Source organism: Zootoca vivipara, chromosome 6 (genome assembly GCF_965207765.1).
Source record: "Zootoca vivipara chromosome 6, rZooViv2.hap1.1, whole genome shotgun sequence".
Taxonomy (NCBI): domain Eukaryota; kingdom Metazoa; phylum Chordata; class Lepidosauria; order Squamata; family Lacertidae; genus Zootoca; species Zootoca vivipara.
In genome coordinates, this window is record NC_142589.1 from 74338400 (window position 1) to 74364334 (window position 25935).

Here is a 25935-nt window from a genome sequence, read left to right on the forward strand (position 1 = left end):
TCAATCTCTCAGGGAGGCAGCTTCAACACTTTTGGAACTCCCTGTTGATTGATACCTGGCAAGTGCCTTCGATGTGCTCTTTCCAGTGCCTGCTAAAAACAGCTTTCTTCAGGCAAGCCTAGCTGGGCGTTTAAAAACCGACATGTGTTTGTAATCAGTTTCTAGTGTAAATGTTGATTTTAATTATATTTTGATGTCCCCCCCCCCAGAATTCCTGTTTTCAACTTCATGTTTTATTGACAATTTTTATTTATTTATTGCAATCCATTTAGAGCTTCTATTTACACAATCAAGCAGGATATAATTTTTGTGTCGAGTAAGCAGATTACCAGAAGAACGAACAGGCTTTGTAGAGCAGGGGTGGAGGAGATTTTTCAGCAGCCCTTGGGGGGGGGGGGAACACCCCCCCCCCATGCCGGCCGGGACCAAAAGTGAGCGGAGCAACACTTTGACCTCTTTGACCTCTCTGAAGTAGGTTACTTTCTTGCCACGCAAAAAGCCAGCCAGGGGCTTCTACAAACATGCACACACTTCTTCCAGACAAGCAAGTGGCATCATCCCAGCTCATCTGCTCTTACCAAGTTAGGCAACAGTGTTTCAGGAGGGATCACTGAGGGGTTGCAGTCTGGGAAAAGAGTCCCGGGGCCCAGGCAGCTGAAAACAGAATTCCTAAATTAGTACTGCACAGACCTGCTCTATTGCTTTGGCTGACTCTGGTTTGGACACTTAATCTACCTGGGAGATCACTCTTGGTTGTGTGCGTTTGCACATTGTTTCCACCTATAATTACCATAACGGTCGTCCCCTTTGCAGGACATGGGGGGGGGGGGGCTATTTGTAGCTGCTCACCTGCAGGGCAGGTTTGGCTTTCTAAAGGCACCTAGAAGATTTGTGCAAATATATACGGTATTTCAAAACTCCCTTTAGGTCAGATCTATACTGCTGGAGTGGAAACAGTCCTCTTCCCTGTGGGAACACAGTGCTCCAAGTGCCCCCTAGTGGCGACTGTATTCCATAGCATGCCTTCAACCTGTGCTGTACTGTACAGTATATGCCAGGGGTCCCCAAACTAAGGCCCGGGGGCCGGATGTGGCCCAATCGCCTTCTAAATCTGGCCCGTGGCTGTCCCGGGAATCATGTTTTTACGTGAGTAGAATGTGTTCTTTATTTAAAATGCACCTCTGGGTTATTTGTGGGGCATAGGAATGCGTTCATATTTTTTTTTTCAAAATATAGTCCGGCCCCCCACAAGGTCTGAGGGACAGTGGACCGGCCCCCTGCTGAAAAAGTTTGCTGACCCTTGGTATATGCCTTTAAGGCACACTGAAAGAACACACACACACACACTGTAGTTAAGGGTTACTGGGCACTGTAACTCTGAGATGGGTAAATTACAGCGCCCAGGATTCTTTGAGGCAGGGGAATGTGCTTTAGAGGTACAGGCAGCTCTTCTCTGCTTCATATATCCCTCTCTGCTTGGACTTATAGCTGTGGTCAGCAACTGATTTGGCTGGAGGTTGCTGGAGCCACAGTCCTCAACCACCCTGATTATCTTCCTTGACTGGCTGCAGCACCGGTCACTTAGATCCTTGGAAATGCCAAGAATTGAATCTGGGACCGCTGGAATGCAAAAGCATTGCACTCTACAAAAAATCCTCCTTTCCACACCCTGAAAAACCAGAGAGCTTATAAAAGAGCTCACCTGCTGACTAGCAGGTTCAATGGGGAGTTATTATAAAGTAACTCTGGACAGGATTTCTGCATCAGGAAATGGGATGACTCATATTAGTTTGTGTTATTATGCAGTCCATTTTTTATCTCACTCGGGACAGCCTCCAAGCCCATTTTATCCCCACAACAATCCTGTAAGGTGGGTTAAGCCTTCTTCAAATATCTGAAGGGCTGTCACATGTGGCAAGTTTGTTTTCTGCTGCTCCAGAGGGTAGGGCCAAACAATAGATGCGACTGGTTAGAGCAGGCGTCCTCAAACTCGGCCCTCCAGATGTTTTTGGCCTACAACTCCCATGATCCCTAGCTAGCTGGACCAGTGGTCAGGGATGATGAGAATTGTAGCCTCAAAACACCTGGAGGGCCGAGTTTGAGGAAGCCTGGGTTAGAGTGTGGTGCTGATAATGCCAAAGTCATGAGTTCGATCCCCTGGCTTACAGGCCTGTCGCATATCCCTGCGATGCAAGGCTTTTGACTGCATAATCCTCGGCGTCCCTTCCAACTCCACAGTTCCATGATTCCAAGTCTTCTTGTTGCAGCCATTGCTCTCCCTAAACTTCTTTCATTTCTGAGATGGTAATCTGAGCCTTATGCTTAATAGCTTAGACCTCTTTTGTACATAATACTGCTTACAGGGCTTGGGGTGGAGAAAGAGAGAGCACTGGCCTTTTTCATGGCAAGATTTATCTTGGAACTATGACTCTAGGGTGAATGTTCCTTAAAACAACTCACACTGCAATCCTAGGCATGCCTACTTAGAAGTTCCCCTATTGCAACCTTAAGCTCTCCTTTTATAAAAAGCCTCAAGGCTAGAAAGGTGTGTGGCTATTATGCTGCCATGCCCTGATAGTTAAAGCATATCCATCCAGAAAACAATTGTTGGCAAACCGATAGCAGCCTCCAGGGCATGGAATAAAAATATTTTTTGATCCAACTCTTGTGTTGTTTCAAGGTGCATGCAAGTTTCATCTCTATCTATCTATATACAAAATGTAAAAGGGACATGTTTGTTGGTCTCCACTTTTCACCGAAACTGCTTGACCGATTGTGTTCAAATTTGGACACAACGTCACACGCGGATATGCGAGGGTTTGCATACCATTTGCGTAGATAGATGTCACATCTATGGCAGGTAAAGCAGGTAAAACCCACTGTTCCAGAACACAAAACTCAGACAGCTGGGGATGCTGGGAGCACAGGAGAGGTTGCAAAACAGCGCTCTCTAGTGACGGCTACACTGGTACTGCAGCTAGTAAAGCTTCCCTCTCCACAGCATCTCCGCTTGGCTTTGCAGACTGGGCTGAGGGGGCGGGATAGGTTATGGGTTGGGACAGGATGGGTGCAGTCACAGGGATGAGCCACAGCAACGTGTGGCCGGGCCAGCTAGTGTGAGTGTGTGTATATATATATAAATCATAAATCATAGAATCATATCTTCTACATTAAGAGAAGCTGGCAGAGGTGGGAGGGTGGGAAGTGGGAGGCACTGGCCCAGAAATGCCATGGGGTGCTTGGCACTGATTCTGAAATCACCTATTCCCATCAGCTCCAGCCAGCATGGCCAGAGGTTAGCCCTCAATGAATCACAGAATTGTAGAGTTGGAAGGGACCATGAGGGTCATCTATTCTAGTCCAACCCCTTGCAATGCTGGAATCTTTCGCCCAAAGGGGGGGGGTTCGACCTCAAACCCACAACCCTGAGATTAAGAGTCTCATTCTCTGCCAACTGAGCCATCCCAAGTTATAGTCAACCAACATCCTGGAGGGCCACTCATGGGTATACTTGGGGGGGGCAGGGAAGGGCAGCTGCCCCCTCCCATATCAATAAACTGAGGTTCTGTCCCCTCCCCAACAAAAGCCCCCCCCCAAATCCTGGTTATGCCAATGGGGGCCCTGGTCATTATTTATAAATTTGAAACTCCACATATAAATGAGCGTATGCAAATTTTATGAAAAACTGCACAACTCTTTTTCCGTGGGGGACACTCCAGTGCACAAGTGGTCACCCTATTCGTTCTTGCCTTCTTAAAACATAGAAATGCCTCCGTGTGGTTCTTGCCTTCATTAGCTTTGCAGGTGTCCAGTAGGAGAAATATAAAACAAACTGCAACCTACACACGGGTTACGTTCCAGGGATTGTGCCTAAAGTCAAAATCTTAAAATTGTAGAGCTGGAAGGGTCCCCAAAGACATCTAGTCCAACCCCCTGCAATCAAACCACCAACCTTCTGGTTCACAGCCGGATGCACTGACCCGTTGCCCAAACCTACTGAGTCCAATGCTGGGTGGGACTGCCAAAGTCATTTCCCCCAGAACCCTGCACCCATTCTCTCCCATTTATTTATTTAGCCACCTGCAAAAAAAGCTGAATATGCGTAAGTTAAATGCATGCTAAGTTATGGGCTTCCGCTTACTCACTGTGCTGCAACTAGCATTCTCCCAGAGTCCCTGTCAGGGTGGAAAAGGCAGTGTATGAATGAATAATATAATTAGTTCCCGTGTTTTCCTCCTTGCAAATAGACGGTAGAGAAGAGCCCCACTCCATTTGCTCTCTGGAAATGCCGAAAAAACTACATCTCCCAAAAACTCCCTACGGAAGATACGCAGTGCACGCCGGGAGCAACGCCGCTGCCCCAGTGTGGCGCTGCATGTCGGGAGCCCTAATGCCAAGGAACCACTCTACAAGCGAGAATGGACCGCCCCACCGCATAACGCGCCTGCCCTACAAGTGTGGCGGGCCTGAAGGGCCTCGCGGGCCGTGCCCGAGCCACAACGGCCTCCCATTGCCAATTGCGGCCCTGCTTGTCGCGGTGCACGATGGGAAGTGTAGTCCGCTAATTGTTGGAAGGACGGGGGGGGGGCTCCGCCGAACGCGTCACGGGGCGTCCGCGCTGAGCGTATTGGGAAAGCGGCGGTCGGCCGCATCGACGCCGTCTCCCATCGTGCACCGCGCCGCGGCCTGATGAGGCCTCGTTCCGGCTCCATTGGGCTTTGAGGCGATAATGGATATCAGAGCGAGATGGGCTCAAGGTTAAGTCTCTCTTGGTTTTCTGATGGCCGAGCTGCGTCTACGACACTCTCCGCCCCGCGGCTTTGTATGACCCTCTTGGCTTCCCGTACGGGAAGGCTCGAGCTTCCTTCCCAGCCTTCCTCTTTGCCTCACAAGAGGGTCATTTTGCTCGCGTCTCCGGATAGGTTAGCCGTCCTCGCGCGGGAGACGCTGGGAAACGCAGTCCCTCCCTTGCGCTCTGCGCTGGGGAGTCCTGCTGGGCTGTTCGCCGAGTGACTCCATCTCCCGTCCTTCCTCGCGGCGGCCGCCCAGCGGTGCGCTCAGCATCCTGGGATGCGTAGTCCCCTGGCTCTAGCGGGCAGCGGGGCGTTTCGGGGCCAGGGGACTCCATGTCCCATCATGACCTTCGGCAGGAGGCCGAGCGGCCCGCCTCCGCGGCGCCGCTTGTGGGAAATGGAGTCCCGCCTCCCTTAGCGGGTAGCGAGGCGGATGGTGGCCGGGACTCCATTTCCCATCCGCTCCCGCGACAGGGCCGGGCTGGGCCGGCTCCCGAGCTGCCTCAGACGGAGCCAGCCAGCCAGCGCGGCCCCCCTTCCCTTTTCCCCGGTCCCGGCCTCACCATGAGTAGCGGCAGCGCCGGCTCTTCCCGGCCCCGGACGAGCTCCTTCGCAGACCCGTCAGGCGGGGCTCCCGCCACAGCGTCCACCGCGCCAGGCCCGACCTCGGGGGCAGCGCCGGGGGCGAAGCCCGGGGGGGCTGCCGGGCCTGGCCCGGGGGGAGGCGGGTCCAGCACGGCAGTCGGCTCCTTCCCGGGGCTCAAGCTGGGCCGTAAGTACCGCCTGGGTCGGGGGTGGCAATGGGGAAAGGGGAGGGGGGACAAAGAAGGGGTGGGGGAGGGGAAGGGGTGGCTTGAATGAAATCGACCAGAGGAAGAGGAGAAGGGCAGGGGGCTGGAGAGAGGAGGTTGGGAAAGGGCGAAAGAAAAGAGGGGTGCTAGGGAAGTGGGGGGATGGACGAGAGCTTGGGAGGCGGGGACAAAGGAGGGGGAGATGTGGGGAGAAATGGGACGAGGGGGAGTATTTGAGGGTGCTTAGCGTTTGGGGTGGCTGGCATAGGATGGTAGGGAGGAGTCTCCCTGAGCCACACCTGTTCTTGAGGGTGTTGCAAGTTTTGGGGGCTCCGGAGGTTTAGGGAAAGGGAAGCGGGGTGGGGGGTCGGGGTCCTACTTGCCTCCCTGGGCTCCTTTGGGAGGAAGGGTGGGATATAGGCCTAACCAATGAATGAATAATCGAGGAGGGAACAGGTTGGAAATGTGCCCCTTAGGTTTGAGGAGGTGTGTGTTTATTTTGGAGGGGTTTGCTAATGGGCACCAGCGCAGGAGAGAGCAGGGTCACTTGGCATCTCAGAGTGGTGGTGCAGAAGAAAAGTTGGCCTAGGTTGGTGCAGGGAGAATCTGCAAGGGCTTGAGGTTCTCAGCTGGTGGGACCAGGACTCTGGGAAAAAGGCTATTTGAGGTCAGCAGCTGGACAAGTGGTCCAGAATTATACTGGTGACGTCAGGATGAAATCATTGAAGCCGGGAGGTTAGTAAGGGTAGCCAGGGGTGTTCATTTCCATGGGGTTGAAGGAGGCAGCCTGTGACGGCTGCTGGAATTGTCTATGCTTTCCTTAGTGCCAATCTGGTGCTGAGATGAGCTAGTTTGCGTAGGAATGACACAGTGCCCTCCAGGAGGGGGTTGCAATGAAAGATGGGCTGGACCATGAAGGGGAGGGAGAGGAGGGAGAACGACTGCTTGGGTGAAAGAGCAAGGAGAATTGGAGCAGGGTCTGGTTGCCTGGTAACAGGCAGTTCAGAATGGGCGTGGCTGTAGCAGCACAGGTAAGGCAGTGCAGGTGTGTGGTTGAAAGATAGTGAGGGGTGGAGGTGTTGGGTGGAGGGAGGCTGAGGCTCGGCTGGACACTGAGAAGGGAAGCAATGTGCAACATGAAAATTTAGGCTTTTAGGGGCACAATCATAATTCTATCAATTAGCAATGGCACTTTGAGAAGAGTGGGTGTAGACCAAGACCCTCTAAACCTCCTAATCTCAAAGCACATTTTGTGGGTGTTGCTGTCCACTCCCTTTGGATTACCAGTTGGGAAAAGGACAACCACCCTACCTAAAAATCAGATTTTGGGTATGCAGTTGCTGGTCCCTATTATCAAGTGCTTTGTAAGGTTTAGCTGTAACGTAGGGAGTTACGATGTGACATTTTTTGGTTACTCATTTGGGTTGCCTTAGGAATGTTGTGTGTTCGGCAACAGCTGTTTGGTACGGGTGTGTAGGCCATTGAACTCGGTGATGAAGCAGCTAGGGGGTGCTGAGGGTCACCTAATGGTGTCCTATTTGGAGCATGTTGACACTGTGTTGTGTTGAGGGTGTGGATATGTGTTTGGGGAGCGGAAGTCAAGTGGTGCTTGAGATTCCCGCAGCATCTGGAACTCCCACCCCTTTTCTCAAACATTCCCCTTCTTCCAGGAGATAGCGGCAAGGTGACCACCGTGGTGGCCACGCCAGGTCAGGGCCCCGACCGCCCCCAAGAAGTTTCGTATTCTGATATCAAGGTCATCGGCAATGGGTCATTTGGGGTCGTCTACCAGGCCCGACTAGCAGATTCCGGAGAGCTGGTTGCTATCAAGAAGGTGCTGCAAGATAAACGCTTCAAGGTGAGTTGAAAGGGAAAGTCTGTCAATGTGTCTTGCTGATTTTGCCACTTGGGATTCTGTAGCTCACCTCAATCGTCTTGCTTTCAGAACCGAGAGCTGCAGATCATGAGGAAGTTGGATCACTGCAACATTGTTCGCCTGCGGTATTTCTTCTACTCGAGTGGGGAGAAGGTACGGGCAGGGGAGGAAATGGAGAATGGTTTGTTCAAAATGTCTGGCAACATTGGTTCCTGTTCATTGGCCACTCTTGCTGTGGCTGATGGGATTTAGGGGGTCCAGCAACATCTAGAGGGCTGCAGATTCCTCACTCCTGAGTTAGGCTGAGAGAGCAGCTGTGCTAAGGCAGCCTTTGCCTAACTGATTCCCTCCAGATGTTTGGGGCTACAAGTCCCATAGTCCAAAGGGGAACAAAAACTATGCCAGGCACCCCCAAACTTGGCCTTCCAGATGTTTTGGGACTACAGTTCCCATCATCCCTGACCACTGGTCCTGTTAGCTAGGGATGATGGGAGTTGTAGTCCCAAAACACCTGGTGGGCCAAGTTTGGGGATGCCTGGACTATGCTGAGGTCATTCATTCAGCTCTATGGCCATATGGGAATTTGAATCTGGGTGTCCTCAGTCCTACTCTATTTGCTATGCCCTTCCATTCTGGTTCTTTTATACCTGAGGGTCCAGTGGGGAAAGGTTTACGACGAATTTGGATGATTTAGCAGTACAGTGGTACCTCGGGTTAAGAACTTAATTCATTCTGGAGGTCCGTTCTTAACCTGAAACTGTTCTTATCCTGAAGCACCACTTTAGCTAATGGGGCCTCCCGCTGCTACCGCCCAATTTCTGTTCTCATCCTGAAGCAAAGTTCTTAACCTGAAGTACTATTTCTGGGTTAGCAGAGTCTGTAACCTGAAGCGCCTGTAACCTGAAGTGTCTGTAACCTGAGGTACCACTGTATATAGTTCACATGATTGGCATGATGAAAGCCACAGTCAGATTGTCAACACTTTGTTCTTACTCTAGGGATAGTCTTACTCTACTTTGGTAATCCGAAGTGGCAATAGCTGTTACTTTGTGTTCCTTTGTGCTACTTCCTAAATCCTGGCTGTTGGGGTGCAGGCAAAGCTAATAGCGATAACAAAATTGAGACTTCTCTTAATTGACCTCTTTGTTTCCAGCCCTTTGGTGTTTTTGCCAAGATCTAATTGAGGCGCATCTCATCAGAGCTCAGCTACAGGATGCGTTTTCATTGCTGGAGCTGAACTCGAGAACACCTGGAAATAGCAGAATGCCTTTGAGCATAAATACGTAGCACTTAAGTGCTGAGGAAGCACCTGGGACTTGAGCTCTGCCTTCCAGATAAGCGGGAGCATGCGATACATTTCTCGTTTTAAAAATTAAGTCCTCATTTTTCCTGTTGCACTTCTATCCTTCACTGCTGCAACCATATGAGCTCTTTATGTAAAAGTCATTTCATACTATATGAGAGTCTGTATATCTTTTCGAGATGAAAGCTGGCGTTAGGGCAGTCCTAAGAGGTGTATCGTCAGGGTTCCATGTTGCCCACATGTTGTAAGGTGGAGTTTGTCTGGAGGTTCCCTCACTTCCCTCTTTTTTGCAATCTGTTGCAGAAGGATGAAGTTTATCTTAATTTAGTCCTGGACTTCGTGCCCGAGACGGTCTATCGCGTGGCCCGACACTTCACCAAAGCCAAACAGACCATCCCTGTCATCTATCTAAAGGTGAGCGTCATTCCTGCTTCAAAATGTTCCATGCCCAAGAAGACAGTGGCACCCAGGACCACATTTGCACATTGCACTGAACCACGCATTGCTCTCTTCCCTCCTCGTCTAGCAAGAGTGAAAACAGCAAAACACCACCCCGGACTTAGCATTGCGTCTGAACCCGGGGTGGTTTTGCTCAAACTAAGATCAGGAAGCCAAGGACGAACCTTTGCTTCACGTTGTGGGAGGAGCCTGCTGAATCAGACCAAAGGCCTATCTTGCTGAGCTCTCCATTCTCACAGGGGCCAACTGGATAGGAAAGCCTGGAGCAGGATTTTCCACCTGTGATTCCCAGCAGCTGATATTCAGAGGCGCAATGCCTTCAGCAGCAGAGGTAGAACATAAAACTTATTCAGCTGCCACATTATAACCCCACCACATCTGTAAGAACTTGATCATTTAGTGCGGCAGCACCAACACGTTGGAACTCCTTGCCTACTGATTTCGGGCAGGTGCCTTCATTGTATTCTTTTCAATGCCTGTTGAAGGTATCCTTTTTTAGATAAGCCTGTCCAGACGTTTAGAAAGTTTGCATGAGTTTTAAATTGTTTTACTCTATTCTATCATGGCCTTAACCTTCTGTATGTTTTAAATTATGGTTGTAAATTTTTAGTGATAATTTTATTTGTGGTTTTCTTTTTATAATCAAATGGTATATAATTTTTATGAAATAAATAGCTAGTCCTTCATGGAGTTGCCTACTTCCCTGTGGTTCTTAGATGGAGGGTGGTGTATAAATTTAATAAATAATAGTAACTATTATTATTTATTAAAAACTTATTTTATAGAAAGTTGAGGTTTCCTGGAAGCAGGAGTTGAGTGCCCATAATGTCATATTTTGCATGCTGTACAACGACAGCATATGCAGAGTCCTGGGTGTGATGAACGCTTCAGAAGTTCTGTCTGCGATGCAGACAGACGAGCCCCTGGGCCCATTATAGAGCTGCTATTCCTGGTTACAACAAATATCTCATGGGAAGATGGCAATGGCCAGAAGACGTCTTGTGCCCCCTACCTCCTTTGAAGGGGCAAAAGCCCCCCATGCGTTCCCATTTTATTGTGCATAATCGGAAGGCTCTTTCTTGCCTCCTCAGGATCTTGCAATGAGCCTCGGGTATTAATAAAGTCGATTAGGATCTCCCATCGTTTTTGAAAGGTTTATTTGAGTAACACGGATCGAGAACATGCACCTTCATTGAGTTTGTGGCAGCAAACACCCTCATTTTAAAATAAAATATCCCTGTTGGAAAGGGATGACGAAAATATTATTTTAATTTATCGCCTGCCTTTCACCCCAAGATTAGCTTGTAAGGAAAAAGAAGTGTTGGGACCTACCCCCTTCTCTGATTTTAAATATTGCATGTTATGTAGCAGGTGTGTGGAACCTTTGGGCCTTCGGATGCTATTGAATTACAACTTCCTTCATCTGTAGCCATTTGCCATGCTTTCTGGGGTTGATGGGAGTTACAGTTCATCAACATTGAACAACCAAAGGTTTCCCCCCCGCTTCTTATATAGGAAAGGGAGAAACCACTTTGCTAACATCCACTGATCACAGTTTCCATTAGCCCCAGCCAGCATGCCCAGTGGTTAGGGATGATTGACATTATAGTCTGTTGTTGTTGTTTTAAGGGAAAGGGCTTTTAAGTAGTGCTGTGCTCTTTTTACTAGTTCTGAATTTTACTAGATCTGTTTTATATTGTTTTAATACTATTATAGTCTTAATTGCTTTTTAACTGGTTCCTTTTATACATTCTTCACCTTCTGTGTTTTATCTATGTTGTTTTAATTTGTGTAAGCTTCCTTGAGTCCTGGTCTGGGGGGAAAGGAGGGATACAAATAAATATAATAATAGTCCAGAAACATATGAAGGATTAAAGGCTCCCCAGCCCTTCCCTGAGGCACTCATGTTGCCCCTTCCCAAGCACAGCTATCTTTTCTCCTCCTTTTGCTAACCTTTCTGAGTGAATGGAGTGAGGTTTTCATTTTTCATTTAATACTTTCTTACTTGCCCTTTCCCACAAGGTGCCAGGATGGGTTACGACAGGATATGCAATTTGTAAAATAAAATAAAATATCACTATAACTATAAAGCATGAAAAATTGTTCCAAATCGAACAGGATAACAGACATTTTTGTCTCTAGCTAATTTTTAGACTCCCATTAACTATTTTGCATTTCTAAAATACTGTATGTGTATATTCATATAAAGCTGTGTCATACTGAGTGAAGCTACGGGTCCCTGTAGCCAGTATTATCTTGCCTGACTGGCAGTAGCTCCCTGGGGTCTTTGAGGGCAAAGAAGGGTCTTTTTCTGCTCCTTCAGATGGGATATGCTGTGAATGGTACCTTGTCTTTGTGCAGTTCGTCTGCTGGTGGGGTTTCCCTATCAATAGCGAATAACATCTCTGCTTAAGTATCTGTACTGACCTATGAAATGTATCTTAAACATCAATAGACTTCCCTTCCTGATCCCGCCCCTTTTCTCAGTTAATTTTGAATTTTAATGGCACTTCCAGTCCTTTTGAAGCTTCTCCATAGATGAGGTTTCTGTGGTTCTGTTTTCTTCGATTACTGCTGATTTTGTTTTGTTGGTTTTACTTCTCTTGCAGTTTCTGTTTTTATTTGGAAGCAGCCCTGAGTTTGATTTTATTTTTTTCTTTTATCCTAGAAAGGCAGTGTGTAAATAAAATTGGTGCCAAGTCATTGTAGCTTTTCTGATTGTAGGGAATCCTAAGAATAGGAATGGCAAGGTTGGGTGACACATTTTTTTGCCCAACAGTGGCCAAAGTGAGGTTCGTGGTTCTGACGTGGCAATGATGCCCATTTGTGTTGTTGAACCACGGTAGCTGGGAGTCAGAGGTATATTGTAGTTGGACGTGGAGATATGGGGTTGTATGTGTGTTTCCCTTGGTGGCAGAAGGCTCTTTAAGCCGCCAGAGGCCCCAGTGAACAGAAAGGTGGAGGGGGACATGATTTTGTTGATTTTCCCTTATGCTCCCTCCTCAAATCTCCTCCAGTGGGTTGGGGGACCCTTTGAACAGTGTGGAAGATGGTGCTGGAGCTGCAGGAAAAAGGGGAAATTTACATAAATCACCTCTGCCCCCCCTTTCCCATTCACAGAAGCTTCTGCTGGATCAAAGAGCCTTTCCACAGTTGGATACAACCCAGTGCTAATTAGTTCGTGTGGATGACAGCCACTGATGAGAATCTTATGCATTTGCAGAGTGCCGCAGTTCAGGGCAAATGCAGGGAACAACACGCCCATGTGCCACAGTCTCTTTTACACTGAGGTTTATAACCCGCTCCCCCCACCCCAACAATGCAGATGCTGAAAGCGGCTAACAAAATGGAAGCAAAATAAAAATAAAACAAAAAAACAGTCCAAATAGATTCATAACAACAACACACCAGAAACAGAATTTTAAAGAAAACGCCTAGCTTTTGGTAGTTGCTACCAGAAGATGGCTGTTTGGTAATCAATATGTGAACTTTGGCCTTCTTGAATGGGATACGTGTGTATGCCTGTTCTCTTTGAGTTTTTCCTCTCGTCTTAGGCTTCTCTCTCTGGCCTGCTTTCTTTCCCCCTGAGACTGCTCCCTCTGTTGGCCTTCCCAGACATGTTTTCACCTCTGCTGGACATTGGCTTTTCACACACACACACACACACACACACACACACACACACACACACAGAGAGAGAGAGAGGGGGGGGGGCTTCCTAAGATTCTCTGATTTGCTTTCAGTTTAGAATCGGAGCAGCTTAGCAAATGGCAGCAGGACAGTCTTCCTCTTTCCGAGCCCTCTGTGACATTAAGGAAGCCCCATGGGGTGCACCACACCGTAAATCTTTTAGTTCAGGATGTAGAACCTGTGGCTGCCTCCAGGTGTTGCTGGACTACAACTTCCATCATCCATGGACATTGGAGCATGCCAGCTTGGGCTGATGGGACTTGGAGTCCAGCAGCATCTGACGGTGGCCACATCCATAGGGTTCCCACCCCTGGCTCCGAAGTCACATGCTGACGACCACTGCATCATCCATGACATTAAACTCCATAGGTTGGTTATACGTTGAGCCTAAAGTGCTTTCCCTTGCTTGCGTTTTTAACTTGCTGCATGACTGAGCCAGGGTCTCTGAGCAAAACATCTCTATACACATTATATCATTTAAGTTATTGTTTTAACCTAAAAGCCTGTCTCTTCCCTCTCTCCCAACTAGGTGTACATGTACCAGCTGTTCCGCAGTCTTGCTTACATCCATTCTCAAGGCGTGTGTCATCGGGACATCAAACCCCAGAACCTACTGGTGGACCCCGACACAGCAGTACTGAAGCTTTGTGATTTTGGCAGGTGAGAGAGGCACGGAAGAGGCTGTTCACAGCCCACACACCCCCGTACAATGGACTTCGGTCCTTGTGTGATGGATTTACAAATTACCTTGGTGCTGCAAATACACAAGTAGACTTGTTTCTGTCCGTGATCCATAATTCACTCAAAATATTCAGCCAAAGGTTTGCTTGGTTATGTCATACTCATATGTGCGACTTGACTTCTGCCGCCTCTCAAGCCTCCCTTTTCCCTCTTGCCATTGCATAGCTCCATCATTCTACAGGCCTCAGATGAGGCTTCTCCACCAATTAGATCCTTCCTTCTTTCCTTCTTTCCTTCTTTCCTTCCTTCCTTCACAGTGCTTTCCCTTCACATTTTTGTTTTTTTTAAAAAAATATTTTTATTAATTTTCCAATTAAAACCAATTATATCACATTCAATATTTCAAATTATACACATATATATATCAATCAAACCGAATGTTATGCCAAATCATCTAAAGAATTTTTTATTTGGGTTCCCATGCTTCAAGAAATTGGGAATTCCTCGCAACTGTCCACTGCCGTCTTTTTTCTAAAGTTCAAATCGTCCTCCAAGTTCATAATAATCCAGATCTTCCCCTTACAGTCACATAGATGTTTTCCACTTTCATCCGATTGTTTCCCAGCCGCTGAGATAAATATCAAACAACGTTTCACAGATGTTCTTTCTCCTGTGTGAGTTAATCAGTCCAGCCTCCCCATAAATCTTCTTAATGGAGCTCCTTGTTGCGTCGAAGCAGCCCGAAGCAGCGCCATCTCAAAAAGCTCAAATCACTTTCGCTTTCTCTCATAGTCATGAAGATTCACGATCATTATAGAATTTACAGCTTTTTCAGGCAGGAGACCCAAACATCAAACCATAAACTCTTGGTAAATTAATGGATCTCCTTGCCCTATAGCTGAACTTAGCTTCAGGTCGCTGCTCCAATTTAAAGTGCGTCACAACTCATAAATCCTCCGAGCGCGTCCAGAACTCCTTCCGCCCAACTAGGGGGAGGCTTTTCTCATCGGCAACTCCACATCTTTAAAAAAATATGCTCAGTAACAATAGTTATAAAGTTCAACTCACACAGTCTTTTGCTTCTCTTTCACTCCAAACAAGCCAGGACATCGCGTCCGGGAAGGTACGAGGCAACAATATGAAGGAAAAAAAAAAAAACCTCGCTTCCCTTATCGCTCCGTCCCCATCAATCCTTCTTCCAGATGCAGTACAATCTTTGACTCCTCTCCTTTCAGCAGCATAAATTTCTCAGCAGTAAACAGCGCTTCTTCCCCTCCTTCTGAAGTATGTCCATAGATTTAAGCCTAATTATCTTCTTTAACCATGGAAATCCCCGCCATGCAGATTAGCGTCCGGGAGTCCTGGCCCTCGTAAGTGCTCAGCCCAAGCTCCCCCCACTCCAAAAACAGTCGGAGTGGGTCTGGGGGCATCGCGGGCCAGCGGCCCCTCTCCGTAACCCCCGGAGAGGGTAGGGGGTTGCCATTTACTCCCCTAGCAACCGCCAAATTCCTTACGAAGGTCAGAGAGATGGAAAACAGGTCCGCCATTCCTGCAGGCGGAAACCGGACTTCCCTTCACATTTTTGACCGACCTTTCTCCTTCAGCAGTTTGACCACCCTGTGCCATCTCAGGGTGGAAAAGGAAATGGAGACTTGTAGGCTCCAGTCTTTAATAAACAAAGGTTGCAGCTGGCTGACATACAGTGGTGCCTCGCAAGACAAATGTAATTCATTCCGCGAGTCAACTCGTTTTGCGAAAAATTCGTTTTGTGAATCGCGGTTTCCCATAGGAATGCATTGAAATTTCTTTTTTTCGCCCATAGGAACGCATTAATTAAATTTCAATGCATTCCTATGGGAAACCGCGATTCACAAGATGAACTTTTCGCAAAACGAATTCGGCTTGTGAGTCACCATCAGATCGCAAGATGCATTTGTCTTGCGAAAAATTCGTCTTGCAGGGCATTCGGCTTGCGAGGTACCACTGTAGTTGGGGTTCCGAGTTCCGGATGCAGGTTTACATACAATTTTGTGTGTTTTGTGCAGGGTGGATTTGATTTAAATCACATCAATTTAACTGTTTAAATCAAATCAATTTAGACTGTTTTAAATCCTTATTTCCTGATGAATAGTCTTTGGACTATAATGTAACTTAAACAGAAAACTAACTTTAAAAAGATTTTTCCTCCAAAAGCATTTTATTTTTAAAAATCCAATTTAAATTTAAAAAACCCAATTTAAATAAAAAAACTGATTTTATTTATTTTTTAAAAAATCATTGATTTTTATCCATCCTGATTTTGTGGTCATAGGCCATCTTTTCCCTCCCTTCCCTTTCATCTTACAATGACTGGCAGCTTACCTTGCAGTCGACGAACTTCATGCTGCTTTCATAACTCACTCAAGCAGCTATTTGGTGTTGTTTTATGCTGGTTGACCTCTTTAGGGGTAACATCTTAAACCTGCTTTGGGCCCCTTCTTCTATTATCCTCATCAGCCCTCTGAGATGGCGAGAAAGAGAATAGCCAGCCCAAGGTCACCAGCAGCAATTTGAACTTGGGTCTCCCCAGTGCTAGTGCAGCACCTTAATTATTACACTATGCAAGCTGTTTGGTTAATTCATTCAATTGATGAATTAGTGACTTCAGCAGGTGGTTATTTAAAAGTCCTCAATCAAACAGTAGGCTTACTTGAGCTATACATTGTATACAGGAGATTCGACTAAATATTCGGAAAAACTTTCTGACAGAGATGTTCAGCAGTGGAACAGATGCCTACGAGAGATTCTGGACTCTCCTTCCTTTGGAGGTTTTTAAGCAGAGGCTGGATGGTCATCTGCCATGGATGCTTTAGCCAAGATTCCTGCATTGCAGAGGGCTGGACTAGAGGACCCTTTGGTCCTTTCCAGCTGTAAGATTCTATGACCCTCACAACAATCCTGTGAGGTAAGTTAGGCTGAAAGAGAGAGTGAGAAAGTGCAGCTGGTTGAAAGGTCACTCGCTGAGCTTCAAGGCTGAGGAGGCATTTTACCCCAGGTCTCTTAGTCTGACACTATAACTCAGTTCTCAGAGGATGTGATGTGCCACACTGGTGTGGCAGGAGAGGATGGCAAATGTGGGAAGATTCAAGGATACTCAAAAGAAACATTCAAACATTTCAGTGTAGTATACTGTAGTATCTTTTTTCTTTTTGCAGCATACACCTAGATACCTTTTCACAATGAGACAAGAGCATCATGTGATGTTGAGGACAATCCTAGTTGTGTTTTCCAGTGTATTTCTTCTCAGTGGCACAAGCAAAGTTTGATTCTGAAAGAGTGGCCCATAGAAAAAAGTTTGAGAACCACCACTCTTAACTGCCGCAACACACCGTCTTTATCACAGCCATCCATACTCTGTTTTCCTTTTCAGTGCAAAGCAGCTGGTGCGAGGAGAACCCAACGTTTCCTACATCTGTTCCCGCTACTATCGTGCTCCTGAGCTCATCTTTGGAGCCACAGACTACACCTCAAACATAGGTGAGTGCCTGACCCCACCCACCCCCTGCATCTTGCATCTCTGTGAGGTTCAGACGCCTCTGCAGAGTGAATGTCCTTTCATTGTAACAAGTGAGTGGGACCTGGTGGCTGACAGAAGAAAGCTTTTCTGAATTCTGTAATGCCCCGAAGAGGTGGATGCCTGAAACGTCACCCACTGTGAGATGCAGTACGTCCCAGCTGGCATTATGTCATAAAGCAGGGGTGGGGAGTATGTGGCTCAGCAGATGTTGTTGGACTCCCCACCCCATCAGCCCCAGAGGTTGTGGTCCAAGAACATCTGGAGGACCAGAAGTTCCCCATCCTTGCTATAAGGAAGCTGCCTTCCAGAGTCTGCACCATCTAGCTCATTGCTGCCAACACTGACTGGCAGTGGTTCTCCAGAGTTTCAGACAAAATACTCTTACTAGCTGGATTGGAGATGCTGGAGGATCTAACCTGGGTCCCTTCCACCTGCGGAGTTTGTACTCTACTTCTGGTCTATGGCAGGAGTCTCTCTCCTCTGCCCACCCACTGCTAAAAGGAGAAAGTTGAAACTTCTAGGCATGGGTGCTGCTTCCCTCCCAGGACACCAGCTTTCAATGAAGTCCCCATCTGCTTCCTTCCTAGATATCTGGTCTGCTGGCTGCGTGCTGGCAGAGCTGCTTCTGGGGCAGCCTATATTTCCTGGGGACAGTGGAGTGGACCAGCTGGTGGAGATCATCAAGGTAACAAATTGATCACTTATTCTTTCTCACTGGGCCACTCCAGCTCAAGTATTCAAATAGATAATCTTGTGGGCTCCCTTAGTGGTTTTCAGAGATCCTTCAGGAAACTACTCTTGCCTGGTGAACCCTGTGCATTGCAAATGAATTCTGGTGTGCCCCTGCTTGGTTTATGTGGGTTATAGTCACACACCTTACCTCCATGCACAACCAATGTGACAGTAGACAGGTGATGGTGCACAAAATGTATTGGGGTGGGGGGAAGCGGCAGTCTCCCCTTGATCTTGTCAATGAGGAGCCACTGAAAATAACTTGAAGCCCACCCAGAACACAGTTTGAAGGCCACTGGCGTACTCTTTCCTGTGCTATGAAATGGACATACCTGGTTAGAAAGGGTTTGTTACATCAAACAGAGGACTGGGTCATCCTTCCCTTCATGACAGGAGCGAGCCAGCAGTAAATCACGCCAAGCAGGTTGGCGTTATCTCTTTACTAGTGAGAACAGGATCTGCACAGGTGTGTCAGGCCTAATGAGCGCAGCAACTCATCTCTGGCAGGTCTTGCCCCATGAAGCCATTGCTGAGACTGAAGGTCACTGCCTCCCCACAGCTGCCTAAGTTTCCTCCTCGCTAGGGTTTTCCCCAAGCTATCTGAGACTGCACCTGCGTGAAGCTAACTTCTCCACCCTCTTCATGCCTCTCCTGGTTCTGGGAGACGAGGGAGTGGAGCTAGTTGCAGCAGGAGGGGGAGACACCTCTGCCTCTTCCCCAGTTGGACTCATTTCAGCCTCTTGGCCTCCTGTTCTGCTTCTGATTCAGATTCTGCACTTCTCTCTGCCACAGACTCTCCCTGCTCACTAAACCCTGTTGCCTCTTCAGCTTCTGGCACCTCCTTTCCCAGTCTTCTCCCCCCCCCCCCCCGATCACTCATCATTGTCCCACCATCACCACTCGCCAGGCTCTGAGCCTTCTTCCTTTGGGGTTTCCCCAGCTGGTTCCTCCCACCATCCCTCTGTGTCCAACCAGTCTGTGACCCTTCATTTGGACAGAATTCCTCCCATCCCATCGAGATGCCAGTAAGACATTGTGGGTAGAGGAGGAGAACCGAGAAGTCATCCTGATATGCTTTGTGACTAAAAAACGTTTCCCTTCTGTGATTGTTGAGTGTGACCCCCCTTTCTCTCTTCCCCCACCCCCCAAAGGTGTTGGGGACACCAACGCGAGAACAGATCCGAGAAATGAATCCCAACTATACGGAGTTTAAGTTCCCCCAGATTAAAGCACACCCCTGGATAAAGGTAAAGATGATGGGGGAAATGCCGGGATAGGTGGAGGTTCCTGAGAATGTTGCTGTCCTCTGCTCAAAGTGGGGGGAGGCTCTTGCACAGGCTTGGGGAATAGCATCTACTACGCTGGATCCCTCTCTCCCCACTCCCCACCCAGTGGGCCAGGTTGGGCAGGCATAACACCGCATAATGACACTGCATAATGCTGGGTGTAGTGCAGGTGGGCCCAGTTAGGCCTGAGGCTTCCCCACAGCTGCTCAAGGGTATCGTTGGAGAGGAGTTTTGGGAGTTTGCAGCACAGGTTTCACTCTCCATTACCTTGTACGTTCCAGAGGTTTCTCCTAATTGCTTGCCATTGATAACTTGAACCCACCAGTTAGGGTCTTGTCTTGTGAAGCAGCAGGAGAAAAAAAAATCATTCTATCTATGTCAGCATTTCCCAAACTTGGGTCTCCCACCTACAGCTTGGGAACTCTAGTCCCAAAACAGCTGAAGACCAAAGTTTGGGGAACACTGCTATGTGACAGCAAATACCGTATTTTTCCGTCTATAAGACGCCCCCATGTATAAGATGCCCCCTAATTTTGGACATTTTAAGGGGGAAAACCTACGTCTTATACACGGAAAAATATGGTATTTACATATTTATCCCACCATTCTTTATGAAGAGCTCAGGGTGTCAAAAAGGTCTTTATCCTTACAGCCAACCTGTGAAGTAGGTTAGAAGAGAGCAAGGGAGAGAACAAGAGCGATCCTGGTGCAAGGTCACCTGATAATCTTCAAGACCGGACAGGATCTCGAGCTCTGATATCCCTAGACCGGCTACATAACTCTAGCCACTATGTCGTGCTATCTTTGAGAGCGCACACTACTCTCTTCAAGACTTTTACCAGGGACTCCGGCAGTTCTCTGCTTAAAAGTCATTGGCCGTGATAAAGGTGGGCATATTGCAGAAGATGCACATGTGAAACCTGTTCCTTGCATGCAACTCAAGTAGCATTTTTCAAGTGGACAGGGAGTGGAGCTGCATTGCATTGTGGATGACCTCTGGTGCCCCCCATGCCAGGTGTTCAAGCCTCGCACGCCGCTGGAGGCCATCTCGCTGTGCAGCCGGCTGCTGGAGTACACGCCCGCCACCCGCCTCTCCCCACTGGAGGCTTGCGCCAACAGCTTCTTCGACGAGCTGCGTGAGCCCAATGCTCGGCTGCCCAACGGCCGCGACCTGCCCCCCCTCTTCAACTTCAGTCCTGTGGGTAAGTGGTTGGCATCTTGGAAAGCAGGCAGAGTGGTGGGGTTGGGGGTGTCAGGCAGGGAAAGAGAAGGAGGCCTATTGTCAGGGTCCTAGAGGAAGCACAAAACATTTGCTAGAGAAGACTTTGATGCAGGTTAAATTCCATCCCCAGATGTGGCCTCACTGAGCCAGGAAATGAGTGGATGCATTTGAATGTTGATTATTCAGTTTATTTTGCTACTCCTCTCCACAGTTTTTCTTTTGCTGCTTCATTGTCCTCCCCATTTTGGGTCTTTGTTATCCCTGCTTTGGGGTCAGAATGTAAAGCTCGTCCCACAAGATGGTTGTGGGCAATGTGGGCCTCTGGGGGTAAAGTCAAATCACTGTGTTAGCAGCACCAATGTGACCTCCCTGGGGTGCAACCCTGAGCAGTGTACATGAAGGTCTTGGACTTCCCAGACAATGACCCCACTCACAGCCTCGCTGATGTGGTCCAGAAAGAAGCAGAGCAATGTCTGGCACCAGCTTGGCTGCAGGAGTTGCTGGAAAGAGTTGTACAAGGTGCTATCCAACAGCCTTACAGACTCCGCTGCAGATTTGTGCAGCGTGTACTCCTTAGCCTTTTCTTCTTCTTAAGATACCCTGTGAGGCAGTGGAGGTTTAAGATCAGAGCTTAAATGGGCTCCCTTCCCAGATTGACAAGCCCCACCTGCCCCTCACTTCCCTCTACAGCACGTATAGAAACCACCTTCTTGACTGTTGGACCCACTATTGCTCCAGTCTGCTGGAGCCTGTTGCCACGTGCAGGGGAAGTCCCTAACTCACTGAGGGTTTGAGACCCAGTGCCACATCGTACTCCATGTATTCTCCACAATGGAGGTAGTTAACCTATCCCTACTCCCCTCGTTAACTGTTTGATCAGAACATTAAGAAGAACCTCAAGCTCAACCCTCTTAACAACAGTTCAGAACCTCTGGAAAATTTCTGAAACACCCCCACCCTATTTTTTGCAATTGTGGACTAGAACTCACTTCATCAGATGCATGAAGGATTATCATCCCTTGACAGATACCTGTATGGCTGATCCAGTCTCTCTTCCCTTGCAGAGCTATCCATCCAGCCAGGGTTGAACACAAACCTCATTCCACCACACATTCGATCCCAGGCCAGCTCGGTGGGAAGTGTGCCTGGCTCCACATCTTCGCACAGTGAGTGCCTTCATCCTCTTGAGATTTGGTGCAAGAACAATGTGGGCTTGGGTGGGTTGTTCCTTTCAGTGGTGAATGGGTGCTCAAGTAAGGCCACTCTGATGCATTTTGGGAACGGAGTAGAGGGTTCAGTATTACGCCTGAGGCCTTTCCTTTCTCTCTCTGCAGGTGAGGGGAGAATGGGAACCGACAGGAGCCAGGTTACACCCGGAGACGGAGCAGGACCCATCGCCAACACATCCTGAGGGGCTGCTGGGCCGGGGGGCAGGTCCCCTCCACTTACCCCCTACCCTCCAGGCCACCCACATGGACTTCTCTGAACTGTGAACGGTGGGGGGGGGGAAGCAACGGTGTGGCCTGGGGGATCATGTGGAGCTTGCCTCCCGTTGGCCAGTGGGGAGGCCAATCGGAGATGAGACGGCCACTTGGATGGGAAGGGGGAGGGGGCGGAATTCCCTGTCTCCCTGAATCACTTTGCGGTTCCCTCCCATGTTGTCCCATGATGCCTCGGCACGGGGAGAGGGCAGAAAAAAATCCCATGGCTTAAGGGCTCCCTTTTTCAAAAGCAGTCAAGGTTGGTGCCTCTGGGGAGGGGGAGAGACCCAAGAGCTGCCATCCCACCCCACCCCCATTTCTCTCCTCCCCTCCCACTTTTCCCAAGGATGGCCCAGTTCGATTTTAACTTGCTCGTTTTTAACATCCCCGAGGGATACAAAAAATGTTTTATTTCCAGTCTCATGTCACCCACGCTCTCCGAACTCCGACCCTGTGGGCCTCTCCCACCGGTCTGGTCCCTCACTGGGTGTCCCTCTCCCACCTGAGACCTGTCTGCCTCTGAAGCACGGATGCTGTATTTTTAAGCGGGTCAGTCTTTTCCCCCTTTGGTTTTCTTATTAACCCCAATAAAATTCAACTTGTCACTTTCAGGTGGGGAATTAGGACCATTCCTTTTCCCTGAAAGGCCTCCCTCCCCTCATCATTTTGCTGGCTGTGCCTCCACCACAATCTCTTAATGGGAACAAGAAACTCCTATCCCCCTTGCCTTGGACTGTGAGGGGGGCACAGCCAACCACACCTTCCTCTTCCAACCCTCCCCTACGTCATGGCACCAGGATTTCTTGTGGGAAATCCTCTCCCCTTGCCCTCAGTACAGGCTGGCGTTGGAAGCTGTTCCTTCCCCAGGCAGGTGGATAAATTTACAGCAGAGCTTGCATCTGCTCCCCAGCACCGCAAATCAATGATGTGGGTGGATGAGGGGGGATGCTCTCTCAAAGCGGGTGGGAGGAGAGGGAAGGAGAAGACAAGTTTTAATTCCATGCCCTTTCCCTCTCCTGCTGTAAATACATCTCTTCTTCCCCACCCCTCTCCCTCAGTGGCTTCCTTTCACCATTCTCCCTGTAAATAGATTATACTTTTTTTTCTTAATGCAACGTTGCAATGATTGCCCCAAACCCCATTTCCCTCTCCATCTTCAGATCGCTCTAGGATTGAAGGTCCCCCCCTGGGGAGCCAGGGTGCAGCCTGTGGATAAATTCCCCCCACCTCCCCATGCCCATTCCTCATCACTGCCCCCCCTCCCTTCCAACATTGTGTGTTAGTTTCTTTCTTAGGTTTTTTGGCTGTGTACAGACATCCGGTTCAATAAATTATTGGCATGAACGGAAAGAATGGCATGGAGCTCCTTATTATGGGTTCGGACCAGGGAAGGTCTTGGTAGTGTGGATGAGCTGGGAAAGGCAGCAGGGTGAAGCCACTGGCAAGGAGGGAGATTCCTGGTGGTTAAACGTTTGGTGCTTCCAACCAGAGGCGAGACAATGGGCTTCATTTGCTTCCAAGCTTACTTTCATACAACCACGGCTTCCCTATGCTTAAATGTCCCCTTAATGTAGGGACCAAGAATTGTGTGCCATAAGCATGGAGGTAAAGCAGACTTTGGTAACTAAAGCTCCATTGTCAATGAGCGTTGGACGTTGCATCCTAGAATTGTAGAGTTGGAAGGGACCGTGAGGGTCATTTAGTCAAAACCTCTGCAATGCAGGAACCCACAACCCTGAGATTAAAAGTCTCATGCTCTGCCAGCTGAGCATATAAAGCAATTTCTACACAAGGAAAGACTTGCAAAATGTGGCACTGTTTTTGTTCAGTGTCATGCATGTACTACAGACCCAGGAGTAGGCACTTCACTAGCACTGCATATGATGACATCTGCTTTAACCATTCCCGCTAGTTAAACTTGAAGCAATTTCTTCACTGATGTACGCAAGGAGCATTTGCATTTCCTCATAACTCCAAATCCTTTTTATAGCTTGTTTCTCTTGACACTGTTCCCTCATGGTGAGATCAGGAGCCTCAAGCTTGCATGCTCCACTCCCCTTGCAGAGAACACTGAACGACCAAACAGCGAGATTCTGCAATTACTTGAGTTGTGGCTTCTGCCCAGTCTTTGAGCAGCAAAGCCCAGGGAGTAACTCAAGTTCAAAGAACAATGCAGTTTCCTGATTTTGTTGCTGATGTCTCCCATGAGGGAAGTGAGCACAGGAGCTTAGGCCTGCTTGTATCCTTTTCCTAGAGATTACCTTAGCCTTCATGCCACCTTTCTGCATAATTGCACACTTGGAATACTATTTTTAAAAGAAAAAACTGCTCCAAGGCTACAAGTTGGTTCCACACCCAGCTGCAAATGGCAGTGCTGGATTTCCTGGATTCTGCATAACTTTTGCGGGGCAAGAGGGTGAGGTAGAAAAAACTGCCTCCCTTCAAAGAGGTATAGATTTGTCTGCAGTAACACCAGTGCCTAGATGTTAATTCACATAAAACATGTGTACATGCTATAAATAACTGTGGCCTCACACCAACAAATGGATATTAAATAGTTAGTGGAGAAAAGCCCTTTATTTAGTCCATCAGTTTCACAATGTGGTACCTCAATGTAACTAGTTAATACTCAGTTTTGTTAGCATGAATCTTTGCAGCCTGCCACCTGTGTGTTCCTGGGCCGATTAAAATGTTAACTAGATTTTGAAAACCTGGCTCTGAGTTTGAAATAACCTTTTAAAATTTGACTAATATGAGCTCTATATGTTTCCCTGTCATAACATGTCCACATGCCCAAACCAAGTGTCCTGATGCCCAAGGATTACATCTCACATAGGGCTCATTCAGACTATGGCTTTCCCCCAGGGAAATTGACCTTTACCACTGAAACGGAACAAAATTCAATTGGGTTTTACATTGATTGATGTTTGCTCCAATTCAGCACTAAATAGCAGGTTTTCCCAGGGAAAGTGGCAGGGCAAATAAAAGATCGCTCAGACCTGTACCTCAAAAGCATGGGACAAGCCGAAGTGTAGACAATAATGGGCAAGCATGCATTTTTCACCATCTGTAAACCACCACCACCCAGCTTGCTGTTGGGGATACCACTAGCCTCTGTGGAGTTGAAAATCTGTGCATGTTTTAAGCTGTATGTTGCTTGTGATATCTAGGGGCCCAGAGGCACAAGAAGGCTACAGTACTGCAACAAGGAAGGGATGGGAATAGATTGCAGGCATAAGGAACCAGTGTCCCTCCAGATGTTGAACTAAAACTACCATCCCTGAACATTGGCCAGAATGGCTGGGGCTGATAGGCGATGGAGCCCAAGAACCACAGGTTCCTTGTCCCTGATCTGAGGTCCCAGCACAAAAATTAAACCAAAAGGCTCTGGGTATGTTCAACTCTGCAGTAAATGGGACAGTGGAAGCGTAGCTCTATGGTGTGTGTTCTGTGAGTTATAATAATGCAAGCATGAACCAACATTTGCTTTCCAAAATAGTCTTATGACTCTTCTCCTTCCCTCCCTTAATTGCAAGTGGCTAAACACCTTTCAAAGTCTATCCTGCGGCTGCAGCTAATTTTAAGAACTCTCCATAAGAACTTTACCAGCAAAGGTTAAACCTGAACCTCTCTGTACAGTGTATATAACACACGGGGCTCTGGACTAGCCAAAGAGCAGCTGCGTAACTTGATTACAGTTACTGCAATTGGACTGGTTTTCCTCTAAAAATACCACAGGTTTTGCTGCTATATTTCAGGGGTGTTTGCCATTAACTGAAAATAGTGATACACTCAACTTTTGTATCAGAGGTCAGTCTCCTATGCATATTTGTTCTAGTAACGTTACAAATACTGGAAGTATTGTGCATTTCTGGAAGAAAAATGAGCTATCCTTAACTAATCTTATCCTTCCTGTACACAGATAAAAACACTGTAAAACATAGCTAAAGGAACCAGTCTGTAGGTATGCCTCTTTCACAGTGGTGATGTAAATGGCTGTTCCTAGAAAGATCCAATATAACCCACTCAGCACAAACAGTTTCCTGGCAAATGTTCAGGGCTACA

At 48.0% G+C, this 25935-nt stretch overlaps 1 protein-coding gene and 1 long non-coding RNA gene across 3 annotated transcripts; one reads left to right on the forward strand and one right to left on the reverse strand.

Moving 5' to 3' along the window:
- Positions 1–217: 217 nt before the first annotated feature.
- Positions 218–4515, reverse strand: LOC148685460 (uncharacterized). Its single transcript, XR_015950691.1, has 2 exons — positions 4146–4515; positions 218–654 (listed from the first exon to the last, which is right to left on the reverse strand). It is a non-coding gene; the product is annotated as an uncharacterized LOC148685460 (long non-coding RNA).
- An 89-nt stretch (positions 4516–4604) lies between these two features.
- GSK3A (glycogen synthase kinase 3 alpha) lies at positions 4605–23220 on the forward strand. 2 transcript variants are annotated; one of them, XM_035120298.3, is made up of 11 exons: positions 4605–4757; positions 7255–7442; positions 7530–7613; positions 9067–9177; positions 13442–13572; positions 17003–17109; positions 17737–17834; positions 19033–19128; positions 20183–20369; positions 21454–21555; positions 21724–23220. In XM_035120298.3, exons 1-11 carry the CDS (start codon positions 4730–4732, stop codon positions 21798–21800), a joined length of 1209 nt encoding a protein of 402 aa, XP_034976189.2. In that variant the 5' UTR covers positions 4605–4729; the 3' UTR covers positions 21801–23220. The 2 variants fall into 2 exon arrangements, with proteins under 2 accessions (XP_034976189.2, XP_088528741.1); XM_088672615.1 differs by lacking the exon at positions 4605–4757 and adding an exon at positions 5112–5565.
- Positions 23221–25935: the final 2715 nt, after the last annotated feature.